Source organism: Cibotium barometz, chromosome 17 (assembly GCF_041138505.1).
Source record: "Cibotium barometz isolate CiBa-2024 chromosome 17, ASM4113850v1, whole genome shotgun sequence".
Lineage (NCBI taxonomy): Eukaryota > Viridiplantae > Streptophyta > Polypodiopsida > Cyatheales > Cibotiaceae > Cibotium > Cibotium barometz.
The window spans coordinates 41254193-41274192 of NC_141062.1; the positions used below are offsets into that span (position 1 = coordinate 41254193).

Consider the following 20000-nt stretch of genomic DNA (forward strand, 5'->3'; position numbering starts at 1 on the left):
AAGCCAATAGTGACAAGATATTCAGAAATCTTGTCAGACCATGCTCTTGGTGCTTGTTTTAAGCCATACAAGGCTTTCTTCAACCTGCAAACATGCTCGGGGTGACACATCCTCATAACCAGGTGGCTGCAACATATACACCTCTTCTTGCAAATCCCCATGCAAGAATGCATTCTTTACATCCATCTGATGTAAAGACCATTGCTTTGACGCAGCCACTGCTATCACAACTCTCACTGTTGCCATCTTGGCAACTGGGCTGAAAGTTTCCTCATAATCAATGCCATATGTCTGCGCATATCCTTTGGCTACCAACCTAGCCTTGTACCTGTTTATGCTACCATCATCGTTATGTTTTAATTTGTACACCCACTTGCATCCAATGGCTTTCTTGCCTTCAAGCAACTGCACTAAATCCCAAGTCTCATTTCCATATATAGTGCATTCATCTCCTCATCCATAGCTTTCTCCCAACACACATTTCCAACAGCCTCATCAATGCATGTGGGCTCAACAACCTGCACAACCTTTGCCATATATGCATAGTGATGTGCCACATAACCATCATATGTAAATCTCTACATAGGGTTTTTCACTCTCCCAGATCTTCGCAGCTTTTCATTCATGGCTTCCATAGCCTTCTTTACACTAGGTGTTCTCATAGCTGGGATCTTAAGCTCCTCATCAAGGCTCATATCTGAGCCACTAGACTCTCCATGAGAATGCCCTGCAGAAATGTCAGGCATACCAAGGGGCTCAACCACTTTCTCTTTTCCTTTACGTGATGTACTAATCGCATTTGCAGGACTGGTATTATGACGCAGCCTGCCACTCCATGGTCTATCAACAGACCCACTAGATGAGGACTCTCCTGGTCCACTCAAAGACTGTGATTGCTGACTGCATTCTGTGCAACCACACTTCCACTCACATCAGCCCCAACAGCTTCTTTTTCAGCAACATACCAGCTACTCATCTCATCAAAGACAACATCCCTGCTTACCCTCAACTCACGTGTAGTAGGGTTATAACACCTGTATCCCTTTTGCTCTAGGGAATATCCAATAAACACACATTTTTCAGCTTTCGGATCCAGCTTAGTTCTCAGCTCATCTGGCACATGCACATATGCAATGCATCCAAAGACTTTCAGATGAGACAAATCTGGTTTTTTGCCAGTAAACCTCTCCTCTGGAGTTACATCATGTATGGCTACAGTTGGAGTCCTGTTCATGATGTATACTGCTGTAGAAACAGCCTCAGCCCAATAGCTATGCGGCATATTCTTCTCTTCCATCAATGCTCGCGCAATCTCAGCAATGTGCCTGCTTTTCCGCTCACAGCAACTCCATTTTGCTGCGGAGTGTATTTGCATGTAAACTGTCTCTGAATACCATTCTTCTTCAAAAATTCAGAGAACTCATTGGAGAAGTACTCTCCCCCTCCATCTGACCTTAGGCACTTTACATATTTCCCTGTTTGCTTTTCAACCAAAACTCTGAAATTCTGAAAGTGAGTGAACACCTCACTCTTCTCCTTCATGAAATATACCCACACTTTCCTTGTGTGGTCATCAATGAATGTCACATAATACCTGCAGCCTCCCATAGACATGGTCTTCGTAGGACCCCATACATCTGAATGCACAACATCTAGGGCATTTCTGCTCACATATCTATTACGTGGAAATACATGCTTTGTTTGCTTTCCAAATTGGCATGCTTCACATATTCTCTGCATACCTTCCACTTTAAATTTTGGCAGCCCTGCCTGTCACAATTCCTTTAGTCTGCATAGACTTCATTCTCTGCACATTCACATGTCCGATTCTTTTATGCCAAATGTATGTGTCTGCAACAATCCCTGAACCATTTGCAAACATCGTAGCACTCACTTCAGGCATGTCTACATTCAACGTAAACATTCTGCCCACTCTGTTGCCTTTTGCAACCAACCTACACTTGTCTTTAAAGTCTTCAACATAACAACCATCAGGGTTAAACCGAACCTGCAAACCCTGCTCAATCATCTGGCCAACTGAAACCAGATTCTTTGTTATGTTCAGAACGTGAAGTACATCTGCAAGGTACTTCACTTTGCCATCCTGCATAGACAATGGCACATCTCCAACATGGGCAATTGGATGAGCAGTGTCATCCCCTGTTTCCACAAAACCTGGTCTTTCCGGGTTTTTCATCTCCTTGAACCACTCCCCATGACTTGTCATGTGGTTTGAAGCACCTGAATCCACATACCATACATCATCTTTTTGTGCTGCATCAACATTTTCAGACATGGCATTCACGACATGCTGCATAACAAACAACCTTTCATTATCCTCATTATTTCTGCTTGAGGATGCATAGTTGTTTTGCTGCACTTTCCCATTTTGCATGTCAGCCTGCTTCTTATAACATTCTACGTGCACATGTATAGGCTTACCACAATAATAGCATTCACGTGCATCATTATACTGCCTTTGCCAATTTCCATGGCCTCTTTGACTCCCCCTGCCTCTGAATTTGTCTCTTCCACCTGCGTGTTGTTGTTGTTGTTGTTGTTGTTGTGTATTCTGGGACTGTTGTTGTTGCTGCTGCTGCCCATAATTCTGATTACCTGTTCGGCCACCTCCTTGACCGCGTCCACAGCCTTCTCTACCTCGTCCTCTTCCTGAACTTGTGTAGAAGGCCTGTTGTTATGAATTGTTTTTGTTTTGTGAAGACTGGTGGTCTTCACCCAAGCTCTTCTCTTCTATAATCAGCATAGACACCAAGTCTGTAAAGTTGGGAATGTTTTCCTGAGTCTGAATAGACGTCTTGAACGCCTTGTATTGTGGCCCGAGACCACGTAGACAGACTTCCACCTTATCATCATCATCTACTGACACACCAATAGATGCAAGGGATTCCACAATACCCTTTATCTTCAATGCATAGTCATTCACAGACATGCTCTTTTTCTCCATAGTATGAAGCTCATTCTTCAACTGTATCTTACGTGCCTTGGTATTTGTTTCATAGAGTTTTACCAAGGTGTCCCACGCCTCCTTGGGGGACTTGGCATCCTGAATGTGCCCAATCATGGTGTCCTGTATACTAATGGATAGCCAATACATAACTTTCCTGGCTCCTTGGTTCCAGTCTTTAAACTCTTTCACATCTGCAGCAGTCGGATTTATGTCCGGTATCTCCGGTGTCTCTTCATGCTCACCTTCTATGTAGTCCCAATAGCCCTTTCCCATCAGGAAATTCGTCAACCTGAACCTCCAAGCATGGAAGTTATTCTTATCAAGCTTCTCAGCCACAATCTGTGTTATGCCATCATTTGACATCTTGCCAGACACACAATTTTACCAGAAACAGCACTCTGGTTTGTCCTGCACAAACTGCTGTATTTTCTGCAGCTGTACTGTAGTACTCTCAAATGTCACAACAACCAGTGACTTCAATGTGCATACATACACCCAATGGCAACTGTTAACCTCTTTGCAGCACCCAGAGTGTCTGCACAGTCAATCTGTCTTCCTGCAGTTCTTAAAACAGAGTTCTGTAGAGAATCGATGACTTACCCGCAGTGCTCGAAATCGCCTGCTTTCTGAAAAATAGAGGTCCAGACGCGCCCAAAATGCCTATTCGGTCTAGAAAATTTTGTCCGATATAGGACACTATGGTTGCCCTATGGCTTTACTCCCGCGAAGAAAGCTCCTCAATCAGAGATCGTTTGCCGGTGCCTCTCGTAGAGCTCCCAACAGGGTGTAGTCACCAACACAAATAGGGAAGAGTAGTTGAAGCTCTTACCCTCGTACCGCTTCCTGTGGTTCTCTTGCTTGCAGCTCAGCCCTTAGCACGAACCAGGCTCTGATACCATGAAAAAATGCAGGGGGGAAGAGAGCTTGAGCTCTTGCAAGCACACACACACACAAAACCCTAATAGAGAACACACAAGGTGAGAGGCTGAAAATCTTCTTCCACTTCACTCAACACTCAACACACCATATACAAGATAAGAGTACACATAATATGAAAGGTACTCAACCAATACATACACGGGTTCTCTATAGTGTGAACCCAACTAAATGAGCTGGCGCTATAACTATGCCAGTCTCTAGAATGGCTGTCACACAGCCTGTCATCCCACTGGTCGCATATCACCCAAGGTCTTACCAACCATGCCAGTGGTGTAAGTGTGGGGCCTATCCCCCAGGCGGGTCATCAGTGTCCACCGCCTCACTAGACGAGCTCGATATCTCAACATCTCTCTCTCTCTCTCTCTCTTCTAACTCTCGCTCTATCCTTCTCTTGGCTCTCCTTCTCTCTCTCTATCCTTCTCTTTGCTAACTCTTTCAGTCCTTCTCTTTGCTCACTCTCGCCTCCCCCCCTCTCTCTATACCCTTCTCTTTGCGCGCTTTCTGTCTGTCTATCTCTCTCTCTCTCTCTCTCTCTCTCTCTCTCTCACACACACACACACACACACACACACACACATTTTCTCAAACTCATTGTGTTCTTGCTTGCTAAGGAACCTCCTTAGAAGACAAGATCTCTCTCTATCTTTCCTCTCTACCCTTATCTCTCACTCTTGTAGTCCCTTTCTTTGCTCTCTCTCTCTCTCTCTCTCTCTCTCTCTCTCTTACTCTTTTTGTCCTTCTCTTTGATTACTCTCTCTATATTTCTTTCTCATTTCCCAACAAAGCTCACTTAACTTATATTTTGCATATAGATCCTTGAGTCTACAAACGCTTCACTACCTTATTCATCCACACAATACAAAAAATGTCGATTCTTTATTGGTTTGTACGTATATAAAAATCGTTGGCAAAACCCCAACATGTGTTGCTCTTGCCCTATTTCTCTTGACACAATCATAAGATCATGACATAATCATAAACAATTGTTACAAATAAGATCATGACCCAGTCACTTGAATATTCACAAATAAATATGTTTACTGCACTATAATGAAATCTTCGTCAAGACACGCTCCCACTGCATCCTCATCGAGGTCAATACAAACAATGTTCATGCCTAATTTTTTTGCTACCATAGCACAATCTCCACATCTTGCATAAAGCTTTACTAACACTTGCCCTTGCTTTACGTGACATCTCAACAAGCTATCCTAAAAGTCATATCCACGATGAGATCCACCTGCAAAGAAAACATCTCTCTTAATTCCACCAAAAAATGTAAGGCCTTTATTTATTAGTAGCACCTGAAGAGTTAACTCCATACCTCACCATGATGTCCCATCTGGGAGTCTTCCCCAGTGCATCATGTTGCAAGGATTAATGATATAATCAGGTGAGAAATGTTGTGTATGGTTTTGTCTAAATATGCTCATGAAGGTAGCAGCGATGAGGGTATGTATCTGCACAAGAGTATGAGATGATTTTTTGTAGCAAAAAGTGATGCTCAATGGAAACCTCTATGGTTAGTGTTGCTTACCTCTTGTCCAAAGGCCCTTCCAATCTGCATTGTACATCGCACATTCACCAAGGTGTCCAAGGAGAAGCCGAATGCTCAGCATGAGCTATAATGGTTGCCACTTGATACATAGTACCGAATGACAATAATAGAGCCATTGTCATCTAAGATGGTCTCACAAATCTGAAGCAATGCATGCTCCTCTCCATCTATGTGGCATTAATTAAACTAACGTACACAAAAAACGTAAGCATGACATACACACATGTAGCATATGCACAACACACAAGGCCTTAATGAAGGGAAAATAATCTCATCACTAACATGTGCAGAGATTCAATGGTGGGACAATGTCAGTGGTGGGGAAACCATAAACAAAACCTCCTGAGGGCAACCTCACTACAATACAATCACACGATGTGTTTGTATTGACACCTTTAACAGTGAAGGTCATATCTCCCATGTTGGCCTTCAGCAACATATCAAAGACATGTTCTAGCTCCGGTGGACACTGCTAGTTCAGAAGTGCACGGCCTATCTTTAAAGGATCCCCAACACATGCCATCATATTTGTAGAATGATGTCCTGCCACACCATGTTGAGAGTAGTCATACATCAATTGTTATTACAGGATATAAAAGACACACCTTTACAATCATTTCACATGTGGTCACAATTGATTATTACACATGTTAACGCCGAGGCTTCTATAACGGTAGAGGAACTGGCACTTTGATGTTCGCTCTCTGGGAGCAACTACTGTCATGGTACATCGAGACACTCCTAGAAAGCATACATTTTGTAAGTGCATGCATCACACAAATACTTTACATTTTCATTACCAATGAGTAAAATCATATCTAGCAAATTCATTTGGATTGGAGTCAGGTCACCCAGGCTAGGTGGATGAATTGGTCGCAATGGTGCATGTGGCGCTTCACCTCTTGCCAAGCTTAAATGAATCCATAACTTAATCTATGTTAGTATGCAAACAATGTAATAATAATACCAATGAACCACAAGTAAAAGAGTGCCCTGCATGTGTTGCTGCATGACCAACTTCTTTAACTTTTGGAGTTGCCTCAATCTTGTGTGTGCTATCATCAGAATCACTTTCATCATATTCTGATGGAGAGGTATCAGAGTCATCCTCTTCCTATAGTGACTTTCCTTTTCCCTTCGTTGCATCCTTTTTTGGCACTTTTTTCCCTTCATCATTATAATCCTCTTCATCATCATCATCATCATCATCATCATCATCATCTTCATCATCCCCTTCATCTTTGATAAGACCGTTATCTTTGCCTTGAACATGTGATTTGTCACATAGACTTCTAGGCTTCATAATAGAATTCACCATTCGATGAGATATACGAAACAATATTTAAATTAAAGTGAAATATCTAATTGTATAGTTCATACCATGGTTGATTTCTTTGCTTTACAAGCTCGAGTATACATCTCCTTCTCGCTCTTGGAAAATTTGCCACTTGGAAAGTCAAGGAACAATGGGCATCTCTTGTATATCTCTGCATCCCAAAGGTCTTAAGGTTGCTGATGTGTATACATTGTGCTTTCATGTTTTGGATTGCGCCATTCTTTTAAGATTGCAGGCACATCTGCAATAGATCTCTCTGCATGGCACTTATAAATCCATCTACACATTATTACATCCGTTCAGTTTACAAATATAAGATCTCATGCCATATGACTTCTCTTTGAAGCCAATCCCTGAATAAACTTGCATTTGTTGCATTGCCATTAATTTTTTTATTCAAACAAAATAGAGTACTTTGTAAATATCAAGAAGATAGGAAAAGTTATTATTACATACTTTTAGGGATTTGTGAATCCTGAATTCAGCCTCTGTGAATCGCCATCAATCAAAATATCCAAAATCTGTACTTTGTGGTTATTTGGTAACGAGCTAGCTACCAAGCTGTATAGCCTATCCTCTGTTAAACAATCCGGTTTCTCATCCCAATTAACTTGCACTAGTTGTCTGCAACACAACACCATAATTAAACCGCAACATTAAAACCATAAAATGTTGTCGCCTAAGAAATAGACAGAGGAAATAGTGTAGGATTTCTGACTCAAAGAAACCTTCCCCTTGTGCAGGGTTTGCAATCACCACCAGCCGACTTGTAGCATGCCTACACACTCTTTCATCTTTATAAAATGCCGTTCTCCATCTCTCTTCAAACTCTTGTGCAGACACACTATCTACTAGGGGGTCAATATCTCGGGTGGCTGCGAGGCACTCATCCTATTATTCACGAATTGCAACATTAGTGGTGGATGATATGTAAATGTTTAACATATATTGCAAGTGTCTAAAGATTGAAGGTTTACCTGGAATACTATTTGGGAAAGTTTCGAAAGCTCACAGTTATAGTAAGATGGGCGGCCCTTTTTTTTCTGTGTCGAGGCATGCTTATCCATCCATGCCTTGTTCATCTCTCTTGTGTGCTTCATAATTATTTCTTTGTTTGCCAACCTAAGTGCCCTAATGAGGCACACTTTGTCCACAAGGAAAGAAGAAACATAGCCCACTTCATTCATCCTACGGGCAAAAAAATTTAAGGTTATAATGAAAGATTGAAATATAGTACATCGAATATTCCTAATTCAAAGAGTCCTAAAACATATATTCTTTTACCTATTTAAGCGCGCGATCACTGTGAGAACCTCCCCCTCACTATCCTCATTGAATTCAATAAGGATAGCGTCAACACAAGGATGTCTCGATGTGACATTCTTTAATGCTATAGTTAGATAGTGCAAATCTAATTAGTCCCAAAACTATTTTATAAAACAAAAGACCGCATTCAAAAAAGTAGGCAGTTTAAGTAGACTCACATTTATTAATCTCCTCCATCCATGCGCCACAACTCGATGATTGCCATCCCCACACATACAACATCTTGTTGCTCATGAATTCCCACTCTGTGCCTTTGATCATATTCTTGAACTCCTTGTTTTTCAATCACAATGTCATCCCATGCAATAACATCATCTTGAGTGACTTCTCTAACAGGGTTATGGGACGATGAGATGGAGCAAATGAACCTGCATCTATCAGCAACATAACCATTCATATAAAATTCCATTGCCATCTTCTTGTACCGAAACTTCACTCTTCGTATAGAGGGGTCAGGTACAAGTTTGCACAAGGGAATAGGTGGCAAAGGAGTGGATTTCACCACCTACAATGCACGTACACACACACGTTATGCTTGGTAATCTAAAAGGTACCTTAAGAAGATTTGATAAAAAGTGGTTAACAATTACCTTCACTCTGTTAAGACTATCTTGTAGGAGTTCTAATCGCAAGCGAGTTGCAAGAGCCGCCATGAAACTTTCTTCACTCTCGCCTTCTTTTTCAATTCCCTCATCCACCTCTCCTACTTCCTTAGTTTCTTTAATGATTTTCGAAGAAGCACCTTTCTTCGAAGACTTAGCAATTCAACTTGGATTCCTTTGAGCAGGACTCCAATCATCATCTTCCTCTTGCACTTTCTTCCTCTTCTTGGTACTTGTCACTTCTTGGCTTTGCTGCTTGGCAGGTGTGCTCTTTACATGTTTTGCACGCTTAGGATGTGGGGTTTCCTTTGATGTGTTTATAACAATCTAAACACATTGACATATACAAGACAGATTGCTCTAAAAAAAATCACTGAAAAAGAGCATAATTGAAAAAGTGGAGAGAAATAAAATAAGACTTACACAATCTCTGGCTGGCCACACAATGATGTATCCTTTGGTTTGATTTAACTTATTGATATCACCATCTTTGAGGGGAAAAGGAAGAGGAACTTCTCCCACTTCAACATCTTCTATCGACACGCCAACATGACCATGCGGCAAAGCAATTCCATGGACAGTATCCACGGTGGGGTCTACATGCAAAACGGTCCTAGTAGCTACTTTGGTATCACTGAACATCAAGGATACTTGTGTCCCTCTTTGGAATTGAGGAGACGCCATGAGGAGTAACACGGAAGGAGAATAAACAAGAAAGAAAGAGTCCTAAAAGATATAAGAAAGCAAAAGATAAAAATAGAGCAAAAAAGCAATGGATATAAATAGAGGGATATATATAAATAGAGGGATATATATATAAATAGAGAAAAAAAGCAATGGATATAAATAGAGGGATATATATAAATAGAGAAAAAAAGATTAAATTAAAAAAATTAGGGTTTTGAAAGAAGAAAAAGAAGGAACAAACAAAGAAAAGAAAAAATAATTTTAAAAAAAAGAGGAGATATAGAGAGAGGGAAAAAGATAGTGAAGAAAGAGTTGGTGAGAGAGAGAAAGCTTAGGATTTAGAAAATTAGAGAATCTCTAAGAGAGAGAGAGGACAAGGGTGTGTGAGAGTGTTTTTAAAGAAAGGGAAAGAGTTTTTCTTTTAAGGAGAGGGAAAAGAAAAAAAAACATTTTGTTTTGGAAAGGAAAAGAAAACTGTTTTGAAAAGAGAGAGAAGGGTTTTGTTTGGGGGGAGGGGGGGGGGGGGATGGAAAGCGTTTTGTTTTGGGAGGAGTGAGAGAGCGCTTTGTTTTTTTTGGGGGGGGAGGGAGAGTGCGTTTTGAATTTTTTTTTGGGGGAGGGGAGAGCGCATGGAATGCATGTTATTTGGGAGGAGGGGAGAGATCGCGTTATTTGGAGAGAGAGAGAGAGAGAGAGAGAGAGAGAGAGAGAGTTATTTGGGAGGGGTGGAGAGAGTGCGTTTTGAATTTGGGAGTGGTGGGTGCCCCACCAGTCCACCTTAGTGGGGCACCCACCCCCAAATTCAAAACGCGCACTCTCCCCCAAATACAAAAAACACTCTCTCCCCCCCTCCAAAATCTCTCTCTCTCTCTCTCTCTCTCTCTCTCTCTCTCTCCAAATAAGCCCCACTAAAGGGCGACGGTCACTCTTAGTGGGCAAGGCTTGCCCACTAAGGACGACCGTCTCGCCATGCCCACTAAGCCCTTAGTTGGCAAGCTTAACATGTAGTCCACCTTCCTTGTGTGTGCCAACTTAACATGTACTTAAGGGGTTAGGCAGTACATTATTTTCTTCCATCATTCCTAATGATGAGGAGTTGCCACTTGTTATCTTTCAAAACGAGTTGACTTTGTAAGCATAACTTTGTAATTATGGCTAAACTTAAAGGAGAGACCTTTATTATTATGATGAGATGACAATGACCACGATGATGATAGACATGCTCAGATGTTGCATTTTGAATCTTTTCAAATTCTCCCATGCATTGTTGGGAAATATAAGAATGTACCCTCTTGTTGCCTCCCTCGCCCTATCATTGTATTTCTCTCCCTCTCTATTGTTCTCTTCCTTACAACCCTCACGACCATCAACTACCTTTGTTCATCTTTAATGGCTTCTTCTAATGGCCCTAGCTCTACTCTGAAGGAAACCCTAGAAAGGGTTTGCAAAGATTTATGCAACAAAACGGGCGGAGATGCAACAGAACATCTCAGAATCACGGCAAAGGCCTGCAATAATTGGACAAAGATGCTAGCAGATGAGCCTATTGATTCTGGAGATTTGTTCGTGTGGAACATGAAGATTGGAAACGCCATCAGTACTTGGCGAAGTTTCGGATATATTGCTGAAGAGACGGAGGAGCCCTTATGGGAGGAATTAAAGAATAAAGTAGCCCAAAAAAGTGTATAGGTGTAGGATCCGTAGGTAGTTATAGTATATTTTCAATTTTAAACAATGTTAGATTGCAGTAGCCTATGTAATAACCTTTTTTTTGGAATAAAGTGGTTTCAACTATAGATCACCATGTCTTTTATATTAATTGTGGGTTTGTTGTTGTTATAATTAATTATATCAAGTTTTAGGTTTATTGTATGTTTTGAATAGCAACATCATGTTCTTATCTCTCTCTCTCTCTCTCTCTCTCTCTCTCTCACTCCCTCTTCCTCTCAAATAATTAGGCCATGATCTCAATCATAATTGAAAAATTATTGACCTTAATAAATTTACATTCTTCATTGTTTCTTACGCAAGGCATAACAAATAGCTTGTATGTATAAATCTTGAAATTATTCACCTTGTTAATTGTACTCATCACCTTGTTAACGCAAAGATATGCCGTCACATGCAAAGGCTTTAAATGCTATGAAATCACATGCAAAGGGTATGGAGTACCATGCAATCACATGCACATATAATAACATCCAGATGCAATAACATTCATATGTAATAACATCTGGATGAAGAGATTATGTATAGGGAGGGTGGGACAAGGAGAGAGAGAGAGAGGGAGGGAGGGAGAGAGAAGGAGAGAGAGGAAGGGTGGGAGAGTGAAAGGAAGGGAAGAGAATGGGAGAAGGAGAGAGAGGGTAGTATGGGACAAGGAGAGAGAGAGAGAGAGAGAGAGAGAGAGGGTGGGAGAAGGAGAGAAGGGAGGGTGGGAGAGCAAAAGGGAGGGTGGGACAGATGAGAGAGAGGGAGGGTGGGAGAAGAAGAGAGAGGGAGAGAGAAAGGGAGAGAGGGAGAGGAGAAAGGGAGAGAGAGGGTGGGAGAGTGAAAGGGAGGTAAGAGAGTGAGAGAAGGAAAGAGAGAGAGGGAGTGTGAGAGAAGGAGAGAGACAGAGAAAGGAAAGAGGGTGGGAGACGGAGAGAGAGGGTGGTGTGGGCTGGGCTGGCCGATGGTGAGCAGAGATGGTGGTGGCAATAGTTAGAAAGAGATAGTTCAAGTAGAGAGAGAAGACAGCCAAGAAAATCTCCCTCTACCAAGCTCCCTCATATATATCCAACTCTCCTTTGGGATTATATCACTTGATGTTCTTCCAAAGAATCTCAAGTGTTCTATACACAACATAGTAGTACATCTATTAAACACAAATATGTACATAACTTCTTACACCTAAGCTTATTGAGCCAGTGCTCGAAAAAAGTGTTTTTTTTCAACCCTTAAAATTAAAGGCAGAGCTAAGGCTTAATCAAGATTTAGACTTGAAAATCACTAGAAATTGTGAAGGCAACGTCGGATTCCAACTGGGATATCTAAATTTCAGTCATGAGAATTACACTACAAACCACATTATGTGAGCACTGTATTGAGTTGCCCATTTGAATAACAAAGCCAATTGAAGTCTAGCTATTTATCTACACCAAAGATTCATTTGATTGCAAGGGAACCCCAAAAGGTATGCCAAGAGTCAATGGCTACCTGATTGCAAAGGGGAATTGGATGGGTCTCTCTTATAGTAACATTGAAAATGTTAATTTTAAAAATAAACATTATGATATATGTTCGTCAACTAAAAATTAAAGAAAATTGGCCAACGATTTTTTCAATCCTTTGAATACTTTTTAGCTATGACACCAATATATATGTGCGTGTGTATGTATGTATGTATTTATGTATATATATATATATATATATATATATATATATATATATGTATGTATGTATATATATATTCTAGTGGTGATTTCATAAGTTGTACTTATTTGGAATGGTTTTTCTTACGGAGAACTACTTTTTGAGAAATATACAATTTTATTGTGAAAGTAAAGATGGGACGTAGCAGAAATGGAACTTTAGGAAGGAATTAGATTGGGTCCATTGTAAGGCCAGCTCTTTAGAAAAGTGAATAAATTATTAAACCGAAAAAAAAAAAGAATCAGATTCAAAAGGGCCAAACTTCTGTCCACGTTAAACGCAGGTGGCAAAATCTACAAAATTATAATTTTAAAAACAAAGGGGCAAAAAAAAGCTGCCAGATTTCACAGAGGAAATCTGGTTTAATAACCACGTCAAATTTTGCTGTGGTTGTCGCCTTTTTTTTGGGGGGGAGGTTTTTAATTTACCGTCCTCACCTTTTTTTTAAAAAAAAGAATGAAAAATAAAAACAAACACAGCAGAGTTCGTAGAATACGGGTTCGCTTTATCCTGGAGCTTGCTCAACTTTTGAAAAATTTTCTTCACGAAAAGAATGCCTTTTCCAATTTTTAAATATAGTAGTAGTTCGATGAAAATATGAGAAGACGGGTTCGCTTTATCATGGAGCTTGCTCAACTTTTGAAAAATTTTCTTCACGAAAAAAATGCCTTTTCCAATTTTTAAATATAGTAGTAGTTCGATGAAAATATGAGAAAAATACTTGTTCAAATTTGCCTTTTCCTCTTAACTCATGGGACGAGAAGAATTCACGTCAGGTTCACTCAAAAATGTTTCCCGTACACTGTGTCTCTTGTCTTACAAGTCAAGTCCACATGTGGGAAGCTAGAAAAAAACGGCATCCTAGTGTATTTGTACCAACCATAATTAAGAAAAAAACCATAATTAAGAAAAAAACGGCATCCTAGTGTATTTGCATTTGTACCAACCATCCTAGAGTATTTGTACCGGCCATAATTAAGAAAAATTGGCTGGGATTTTAAGTGGCCCTTATTTCAAAGAATGATTTTTCATATATTTTGAAACAAAAACCGGATAGATTTAAGATTATAGCAAACTAAAATCTTAAGTTAAAAAACAACACTACCCAAACACAACAAAAAGTTTTTATTACTAGAGGCCCAGAGCCCCAGCTCTATAAAAAATGGGCAATTTCCAAACCAACCTCAAAAATGTAATAACAAATTATATATTTGTCACAGCCTTTGTACAGACTCCAAAACCTGCAGCATTTATGCTCCCCACAATGCTATCACCTTTTGAATTAGCATACCTAATCCTCACCTCTCTGAGCTTAAACTGAGCTCTTTGAGCCTCCTCATTACACCCTCAATGGCTACATCAAAAGCATCCTTCTTTTCTTTCAAAGAGAACCCCGATACCGCATACACTATCCTGGGGACCATCCGAACCACGGCTTCTTGCATAGACTGTACCTTCTCAGGTGAGAGAGATTTGAGAACCTCCTCAACTTTGGTACCATTTCTCATATCCTGCTTGGATATGAAAACAGAGTAGCTGGTTTCATCACCTGGTAAATGCCATTTGTATTGCAAGTAAGCACTCCTGTGCCAGAAGAAGACCGGGATAGACCCCGCGAGCAAGCAATCAAATGTCGACCGACGGGTGAAGCTATCCCCTCGGGGCTGCAGACAGAATGTAGAGTCCATGAAAAGCTCTAATGTCTTCTGGTTGTTGTCACATGTTCTGTTAGTGCAATCCAAGGACTGACAACTCTCTGCTTGTTGGCATTGCTCAAGTAGAATGCCTCGGAAATCATTAGGAAACCTCTTCCTCGGAGCCCCAGCAAAAGAAAACAAGCTGCTTCTCTTCAAGCTCCTAATGTGCTTCTGCCATGCCACCAAATCAGCATCACTTTGAGGGTGAAAATTGGTAGGATACGGCACCGCCATCTCCTTATCATCCCAAGGGTTTCTCTCTATGAGAAGCTTTGTGGTGTTCTGCATTGATGGGTTGTAGAAGAACCCACTACCCCAATCCTCATCTTTAGACCTCCTAAAATCCCATGTGATCCTCCCAATCATCATGAAATGATCCCACCCTCCATTTCTTTTCCAAGCTTGCTGCTCATCCAACCATTCCAACAACTGATTGCTGACCCTATCCCGCCGCTCAGCTGAGAAACCTGACCACAGATACCGGCCGACATCTAGTCCAGCATAGTACGGGACATAGAAACTGGAGGCAAGCTCTGGCTTGTCGGTGAGACAAGGGTGCTGTAAAATGCGGTTATGAAACACCACCTCAGCTGTGAACTGGTCAGAGACATACCATGAGCCTGTCTGCCCAAGAGGGGAGGCATCGCCAAGCGACTCTCCAAGGCCTCCATTTAATAAAGTGGGGCAGACATCTAGCCATGGATTGAGAGCAGTGCAATTGGCAACAATATCGTGATTGAAAATGGGAGGTAGATCATACACATATATGTAACCATATCCACATTGAGAGGAGCTAGTCTCTGCACCTATGTTCTGTGCAATTAATGCTTGCTCTTCCTCAACCAATGGTGGGTTTTGAGCTTCATTCTCAGAAGCAATAACAGCTTCTTCACGTACTTTCTCTACAATTGATGATTGCTCTTCCCTTAACAATGGATCCTTTAGAGCCTGTAACTCAGTAGAAGTGACAGTTTTAGTTACCTTCTCATCATAGAAGGCTTGCTCTTCCTGCACCACTGGTTTACTCTGAGCTTCTGCTTCAGCGGTAGCAGTTTCACTTGCCTTCTCTGCAATCAAGGCTTGCTCTTCCTTCACCAATGGCTCACTTTGAGCTTCTGTATCACTAAAGGAAGTAGCCATTGTTTCGTTCTGAGATTCTGCAGGAAGCTCTGCTTCTGTTTGCACAATAGTGGCGTCCTCTTGTACACCTTCGTCCGCTATGGTAGGTGAGGATGTGCCAATGGGTGAATCTCTTTCCTCTAAATCACTTGATTTGTTTTCAGAATCAATGGGAGAAGCTCCATTGCTTGCTGGTTCAGCAAGAAACTTGTCCTCAACAGAGGGCAACAGATCATCAGTGGATTCAGTAATGGTGTGTGTCTCCTCTATCTTCTGAGTGGAGACACTATCAGTCGAATAAGTAGCATTCTTTTCATCTAAGGAAGGTACATTGCTACTTTCCTCTTCGAGAGCTAGTTCATCACCAGCAGATTTCTGCTCATGTAGGGAAGGCACATTCCTGCTTTCCTCTTTGAGGGCAACCACAGAGGGTTTGTTCTTCTTCTTGGAGCTAGGTTTCTTCTTAGATGGAGAAGCTTGCTCTACTGCTACTGCTGAGGATGTTTGGAAGAGATGATTCTGATCATCTGCTGAGGCAGTGTCATCATCGGAGGGGGTAAGGGTGAGATCATGATCATCAACAGATGATGATGCTGTTGAGGACGACCATAGCAGCGCCTTTCTTTCCCCATGGGAGAGAGATGGGTGATATTCCTGTGGTAGAAACTTGAGAGTGGGTATGCTTGCAGCACTCCCCACTAACAGAGAAGATGACAATGAAGGAGATGGAGGGGAATCAGAGGAGCTTGATGCCCATATGGATGCCGCCGGCCCTAGCCTCACAATGGCCAGAAACAGTATCTGTGCAGACAGCAGAACCACAAGCAGGAGTCGGGGAGGGGGTGACGCCCTCTGTGCAGAGAGAGAGTACCTCCACCATAGCCGCTTAAACCAGTTAGCAGAAGCAGGGCTCTTATTATAATCTGATGATTGCTTAGGCAGGCGACCCAGCCAATTCATAGTGGCAGAAACACTTCTGCTGCAATAGGATCAACTCAACTTACCGCCAAAGACAAAGCTCAAACGCAAGTAAGCTCAGCTCAATAGGCTTCACAGCGCCATAGCCAGCGCTTAGGGATGAAGAGAAGAAACACAGAACAGATTGAAAAGCTTACAAAAAATGCGCGACAGCAGAGATGGAGGAAGAAGATGATGAAACAGCAGCGAGCTCTTTGAGTGTAAATAAGAGAGCCCGCTGTAGCCTTCCTTTCTCATATGTACAGAGTCGTCTTTCCTACGTGGCAGTCCCGTCCCGGGAAAGCGACCATCTACCGCCAGATGTCGCTATGCAAAACCGTTGGATCTCTCAAACTCGAGATTCACAGCTTGTCGGCATTCCCTTTTCCTAGAATACCAGTTGGTGTCCACTCTCTCATTGAGTTGGTGTCCACTTCTCTCATTTCTGCCCTTCTCTTTGTTGCAATGCCTTTCACAATTGAAGCTTCTATTGTGTGTATAGGCTAAGCCGAATGATTTGTGTTAGTGGGAAGGTGGATTATCCTTCTGCTCACAACACACACCCATGTCGTGCAGCTTGATGGCATCGAACCTGGGTCCTCGCAATGGAGCCCAATTGTTCTACCAGCTCAGCTACGCAAGCCTAATGATTTATCCCTTCACTCCTTTGATGCTGCCATGGTGAGCAATAGTGTGTAGTAGGCATATATAGGCTAAGCCTATGATCTACCCCTTCACTCCTTTCATGGTGAGCACTCAGGAGATACTAAGGGTGTTCGGAGACTCCCCCTTTCTTGGGTGAGTGGGGAAATGGAAGGGGAAGCCTCCCAATCCATGAGAATGGGTGACGGATATCTCCCCCCCTTTTTCTAAGCATTTCCCCCCTTTTTCTTGAGTGTGTAAAGCACCTACCTTTACTTACCTCTAGAAAAAAAGGTCATTAAAGGTATGTTTCCATAAGGCTCGTTTCTACCACTCATAAGGCTAGTTTCAACCACTCATAAGGCTAGTTTCAACCACATGTTTCAAGAACCAACCCCTTCAAATTGGTCTGGTTACATGTTCGCAATCCGTCATCATGGTTCTTGAACCAACTAGGGAGGAGAACTTCACTTCAATAAAAACACGCATCAAAACAATGTGTCCACTGCAAATTCACGTCAAACATTCATTGGCTCCCTCATCGAGGCAAAGAGCTTCTTCATCTAAGCATTTTCACCCTCACGGGAACAAGCCCTAAGCCATCCATCATATTGAAAGAGAAGATCCACCTTGCATCAAGCATTTCTCTAGGTTGTACTAGTACACTTCTCTTTACTAGACCATACAAGGATCTTTACTACCATGAAAGAAAAGGCATGCACTTGTCTTTACTAGACCATCATATTGAAAGGGAAGATCCAGCTTGCATTAAGCATTTCTGTAGGTTGTACTAGCACACTTGTCTTTATTACTAGATCGTACAAGGATCTTTACCACCATGAAAGAAAAGGCATCAAGTATTCAACTAGATTTACTAACATCTTTCTAACCTATAGAACAAGTTTGCATCCATTCCACATGCAAAAGCATTTCTAAAGACGATACACATGGAATTCCACATGCGAAAACATTTTTAAAGATAATCCACATGAAATTGCAATTGCAACACACACAAAAGAGAGGATAATGATAAATGCAATGTTCAAAAACAAATTGCAATATTAGAGTAGGTTCACATATTCTATGGAAGCAATCGCTCTCACAAAAAGAAGGGGGTTTGTCTAGGTGGAACACTTTGAGCTTGCCTCGTTAGGACTTTCAGATGACCTTGCAAACCTTGGGGTTTTTTGAGCACAAACACTGATAGTACCATGGTGAGTGGTGACTTTTGATATGTGAAGTGACAACATTAAAATATACATTTTGAGCATGATCGTTCCCTCTACATCTCAATGTCACCACTCTTACCATCTCAAAAATTGTGGTTACTATCTTAAATAATGTCACCACTCTTACCATCTCAATGTCACCACTCTTACCATCTCAAAAATTGTGGTTACTATCTTAAATAATGTGCTTTCTATAGTTTTAGAAGATCTCAGTTGAGCCCACACTAACACAAGTGCAAGGTGGCAAGTGCCTTCTACTAAGAAAAATGAAACCTATTAACTCCTCTATGCTACTTGTTACCATCCTTACCCCTCTCATCTACCACCCCACCTCGAGAAAACTTCAATAGTGCCACAACCCCCGTATGAATGTGTGTGTATATGTGCTTTTGTGCATTTTGTGGCCCCTTTCTGTCCCTCTCTTGTGCATTCCCCATGTTGCAAGTGATATGAGGTCATAAGTGTAGGAGATAGAAGGACACAAAGATGTGAGTAGTCTTTTAACATCATGACCAAGCTAGCATACTTCATGTGATGGCACAAAAGTGTAGCAAATGGAACCCAAGATTTTTTAAGTAGGAGTGCATATGCTAACACACGCACACTTTTTTTTTTTGGTAATATCCAGTGCAGTATATTTATATGCTCATAAATTTACATGATGGGAGGTCTCCGAAATGGAGAGTATCCCAAAGATCAGAAACATAAAAAGAAAAGCTCTATGCAAGAAGCATCCATATCACCCTCATGGCAAGCATCATATAAGGATTGCCGCAATGAGGCTCGGAAAGATTCATATGACTCGTGATTCTAACACACACACACACACGCACGCACACACATACACACACACGCACACATACACACACGTGCACGCACACATACACATACACATACACACACACACACACATACATGCACACATATGCACACGTACATGTGCACATGCACCACATGCACATGTGTCCACACATACATGGACATGCACACACACATACATGCACACACATGTACGTGCACACGCACACGTACATGTGCACATGTACCACATGCACGTGTGTGCACACATACATGGACATGCACACGCACACGTATATGCACACATGCACATGCATATGCACAAGCATGCGCTTGCATGCACACATAGACAAAGCTCATGTTTCTTACATAACAGATAAGCAAAGATCCCGTGTCTATGTGCGCATGCGCTTGCATGCACACATAGACAAAGATCGTGTTTCTTACACAACACAAGTAGATTGTTTGCATTGGACCATTCTCATATCTCACATAAATTTGGCCTTTTCATCTTAATGTAATCCATGATATTTATGGAAATATATGGTCCCATTTCATATGAGCAACATCTACCTACTTGCCATATGGTACTCGATGGTGTGGAGCTTTTTGCTTGAAATCATGTCATGTTTTTGCATATATGGGAGCTCCAAAACATTGCTAAAAGCCTTATGTGTAGTCAAATTAATGAAACGGCTTGTAGAAAATTATGTTATCTTATGAATGAT

General features: G+C 41.5%; 1 protein-coding gene across 1 annotated transcript; it reads right to left on the reverse strand.

Moving 5' to 3' along the window:
* Nucleotides 1–13937: 13937 nt before the first annotated feature.
* Nucleotides 13938–16788, reverse strand: LOC147630003 (uncharacterized). The gene has a single exon (XM_086811578.1). The coding sequence runs from the start codon at nucleotides 16604–16606 to the stop codon at nucleotides 14129–14131; it is 2478 nt and encodes an 825-aa protein (XP_086667704.1). The 5' UTR covers nucleotides 16607–16788; the 3' UTR covers nucleotides 13938–14128.
* Between the last annotated feature and the right edge of the window lie 3212 nt (nucleotides 16789–20000).

Bases quoted from the DNA above. Each gene is read 5' to 3' on its own strand.
- LOC147630003 (XM_086811578.1), bottom strand. From the start codon at position 16,606: ATGAATTGGCTGGGTCGCCTGCCTAAGCAATCATCAGATTATAATAAG.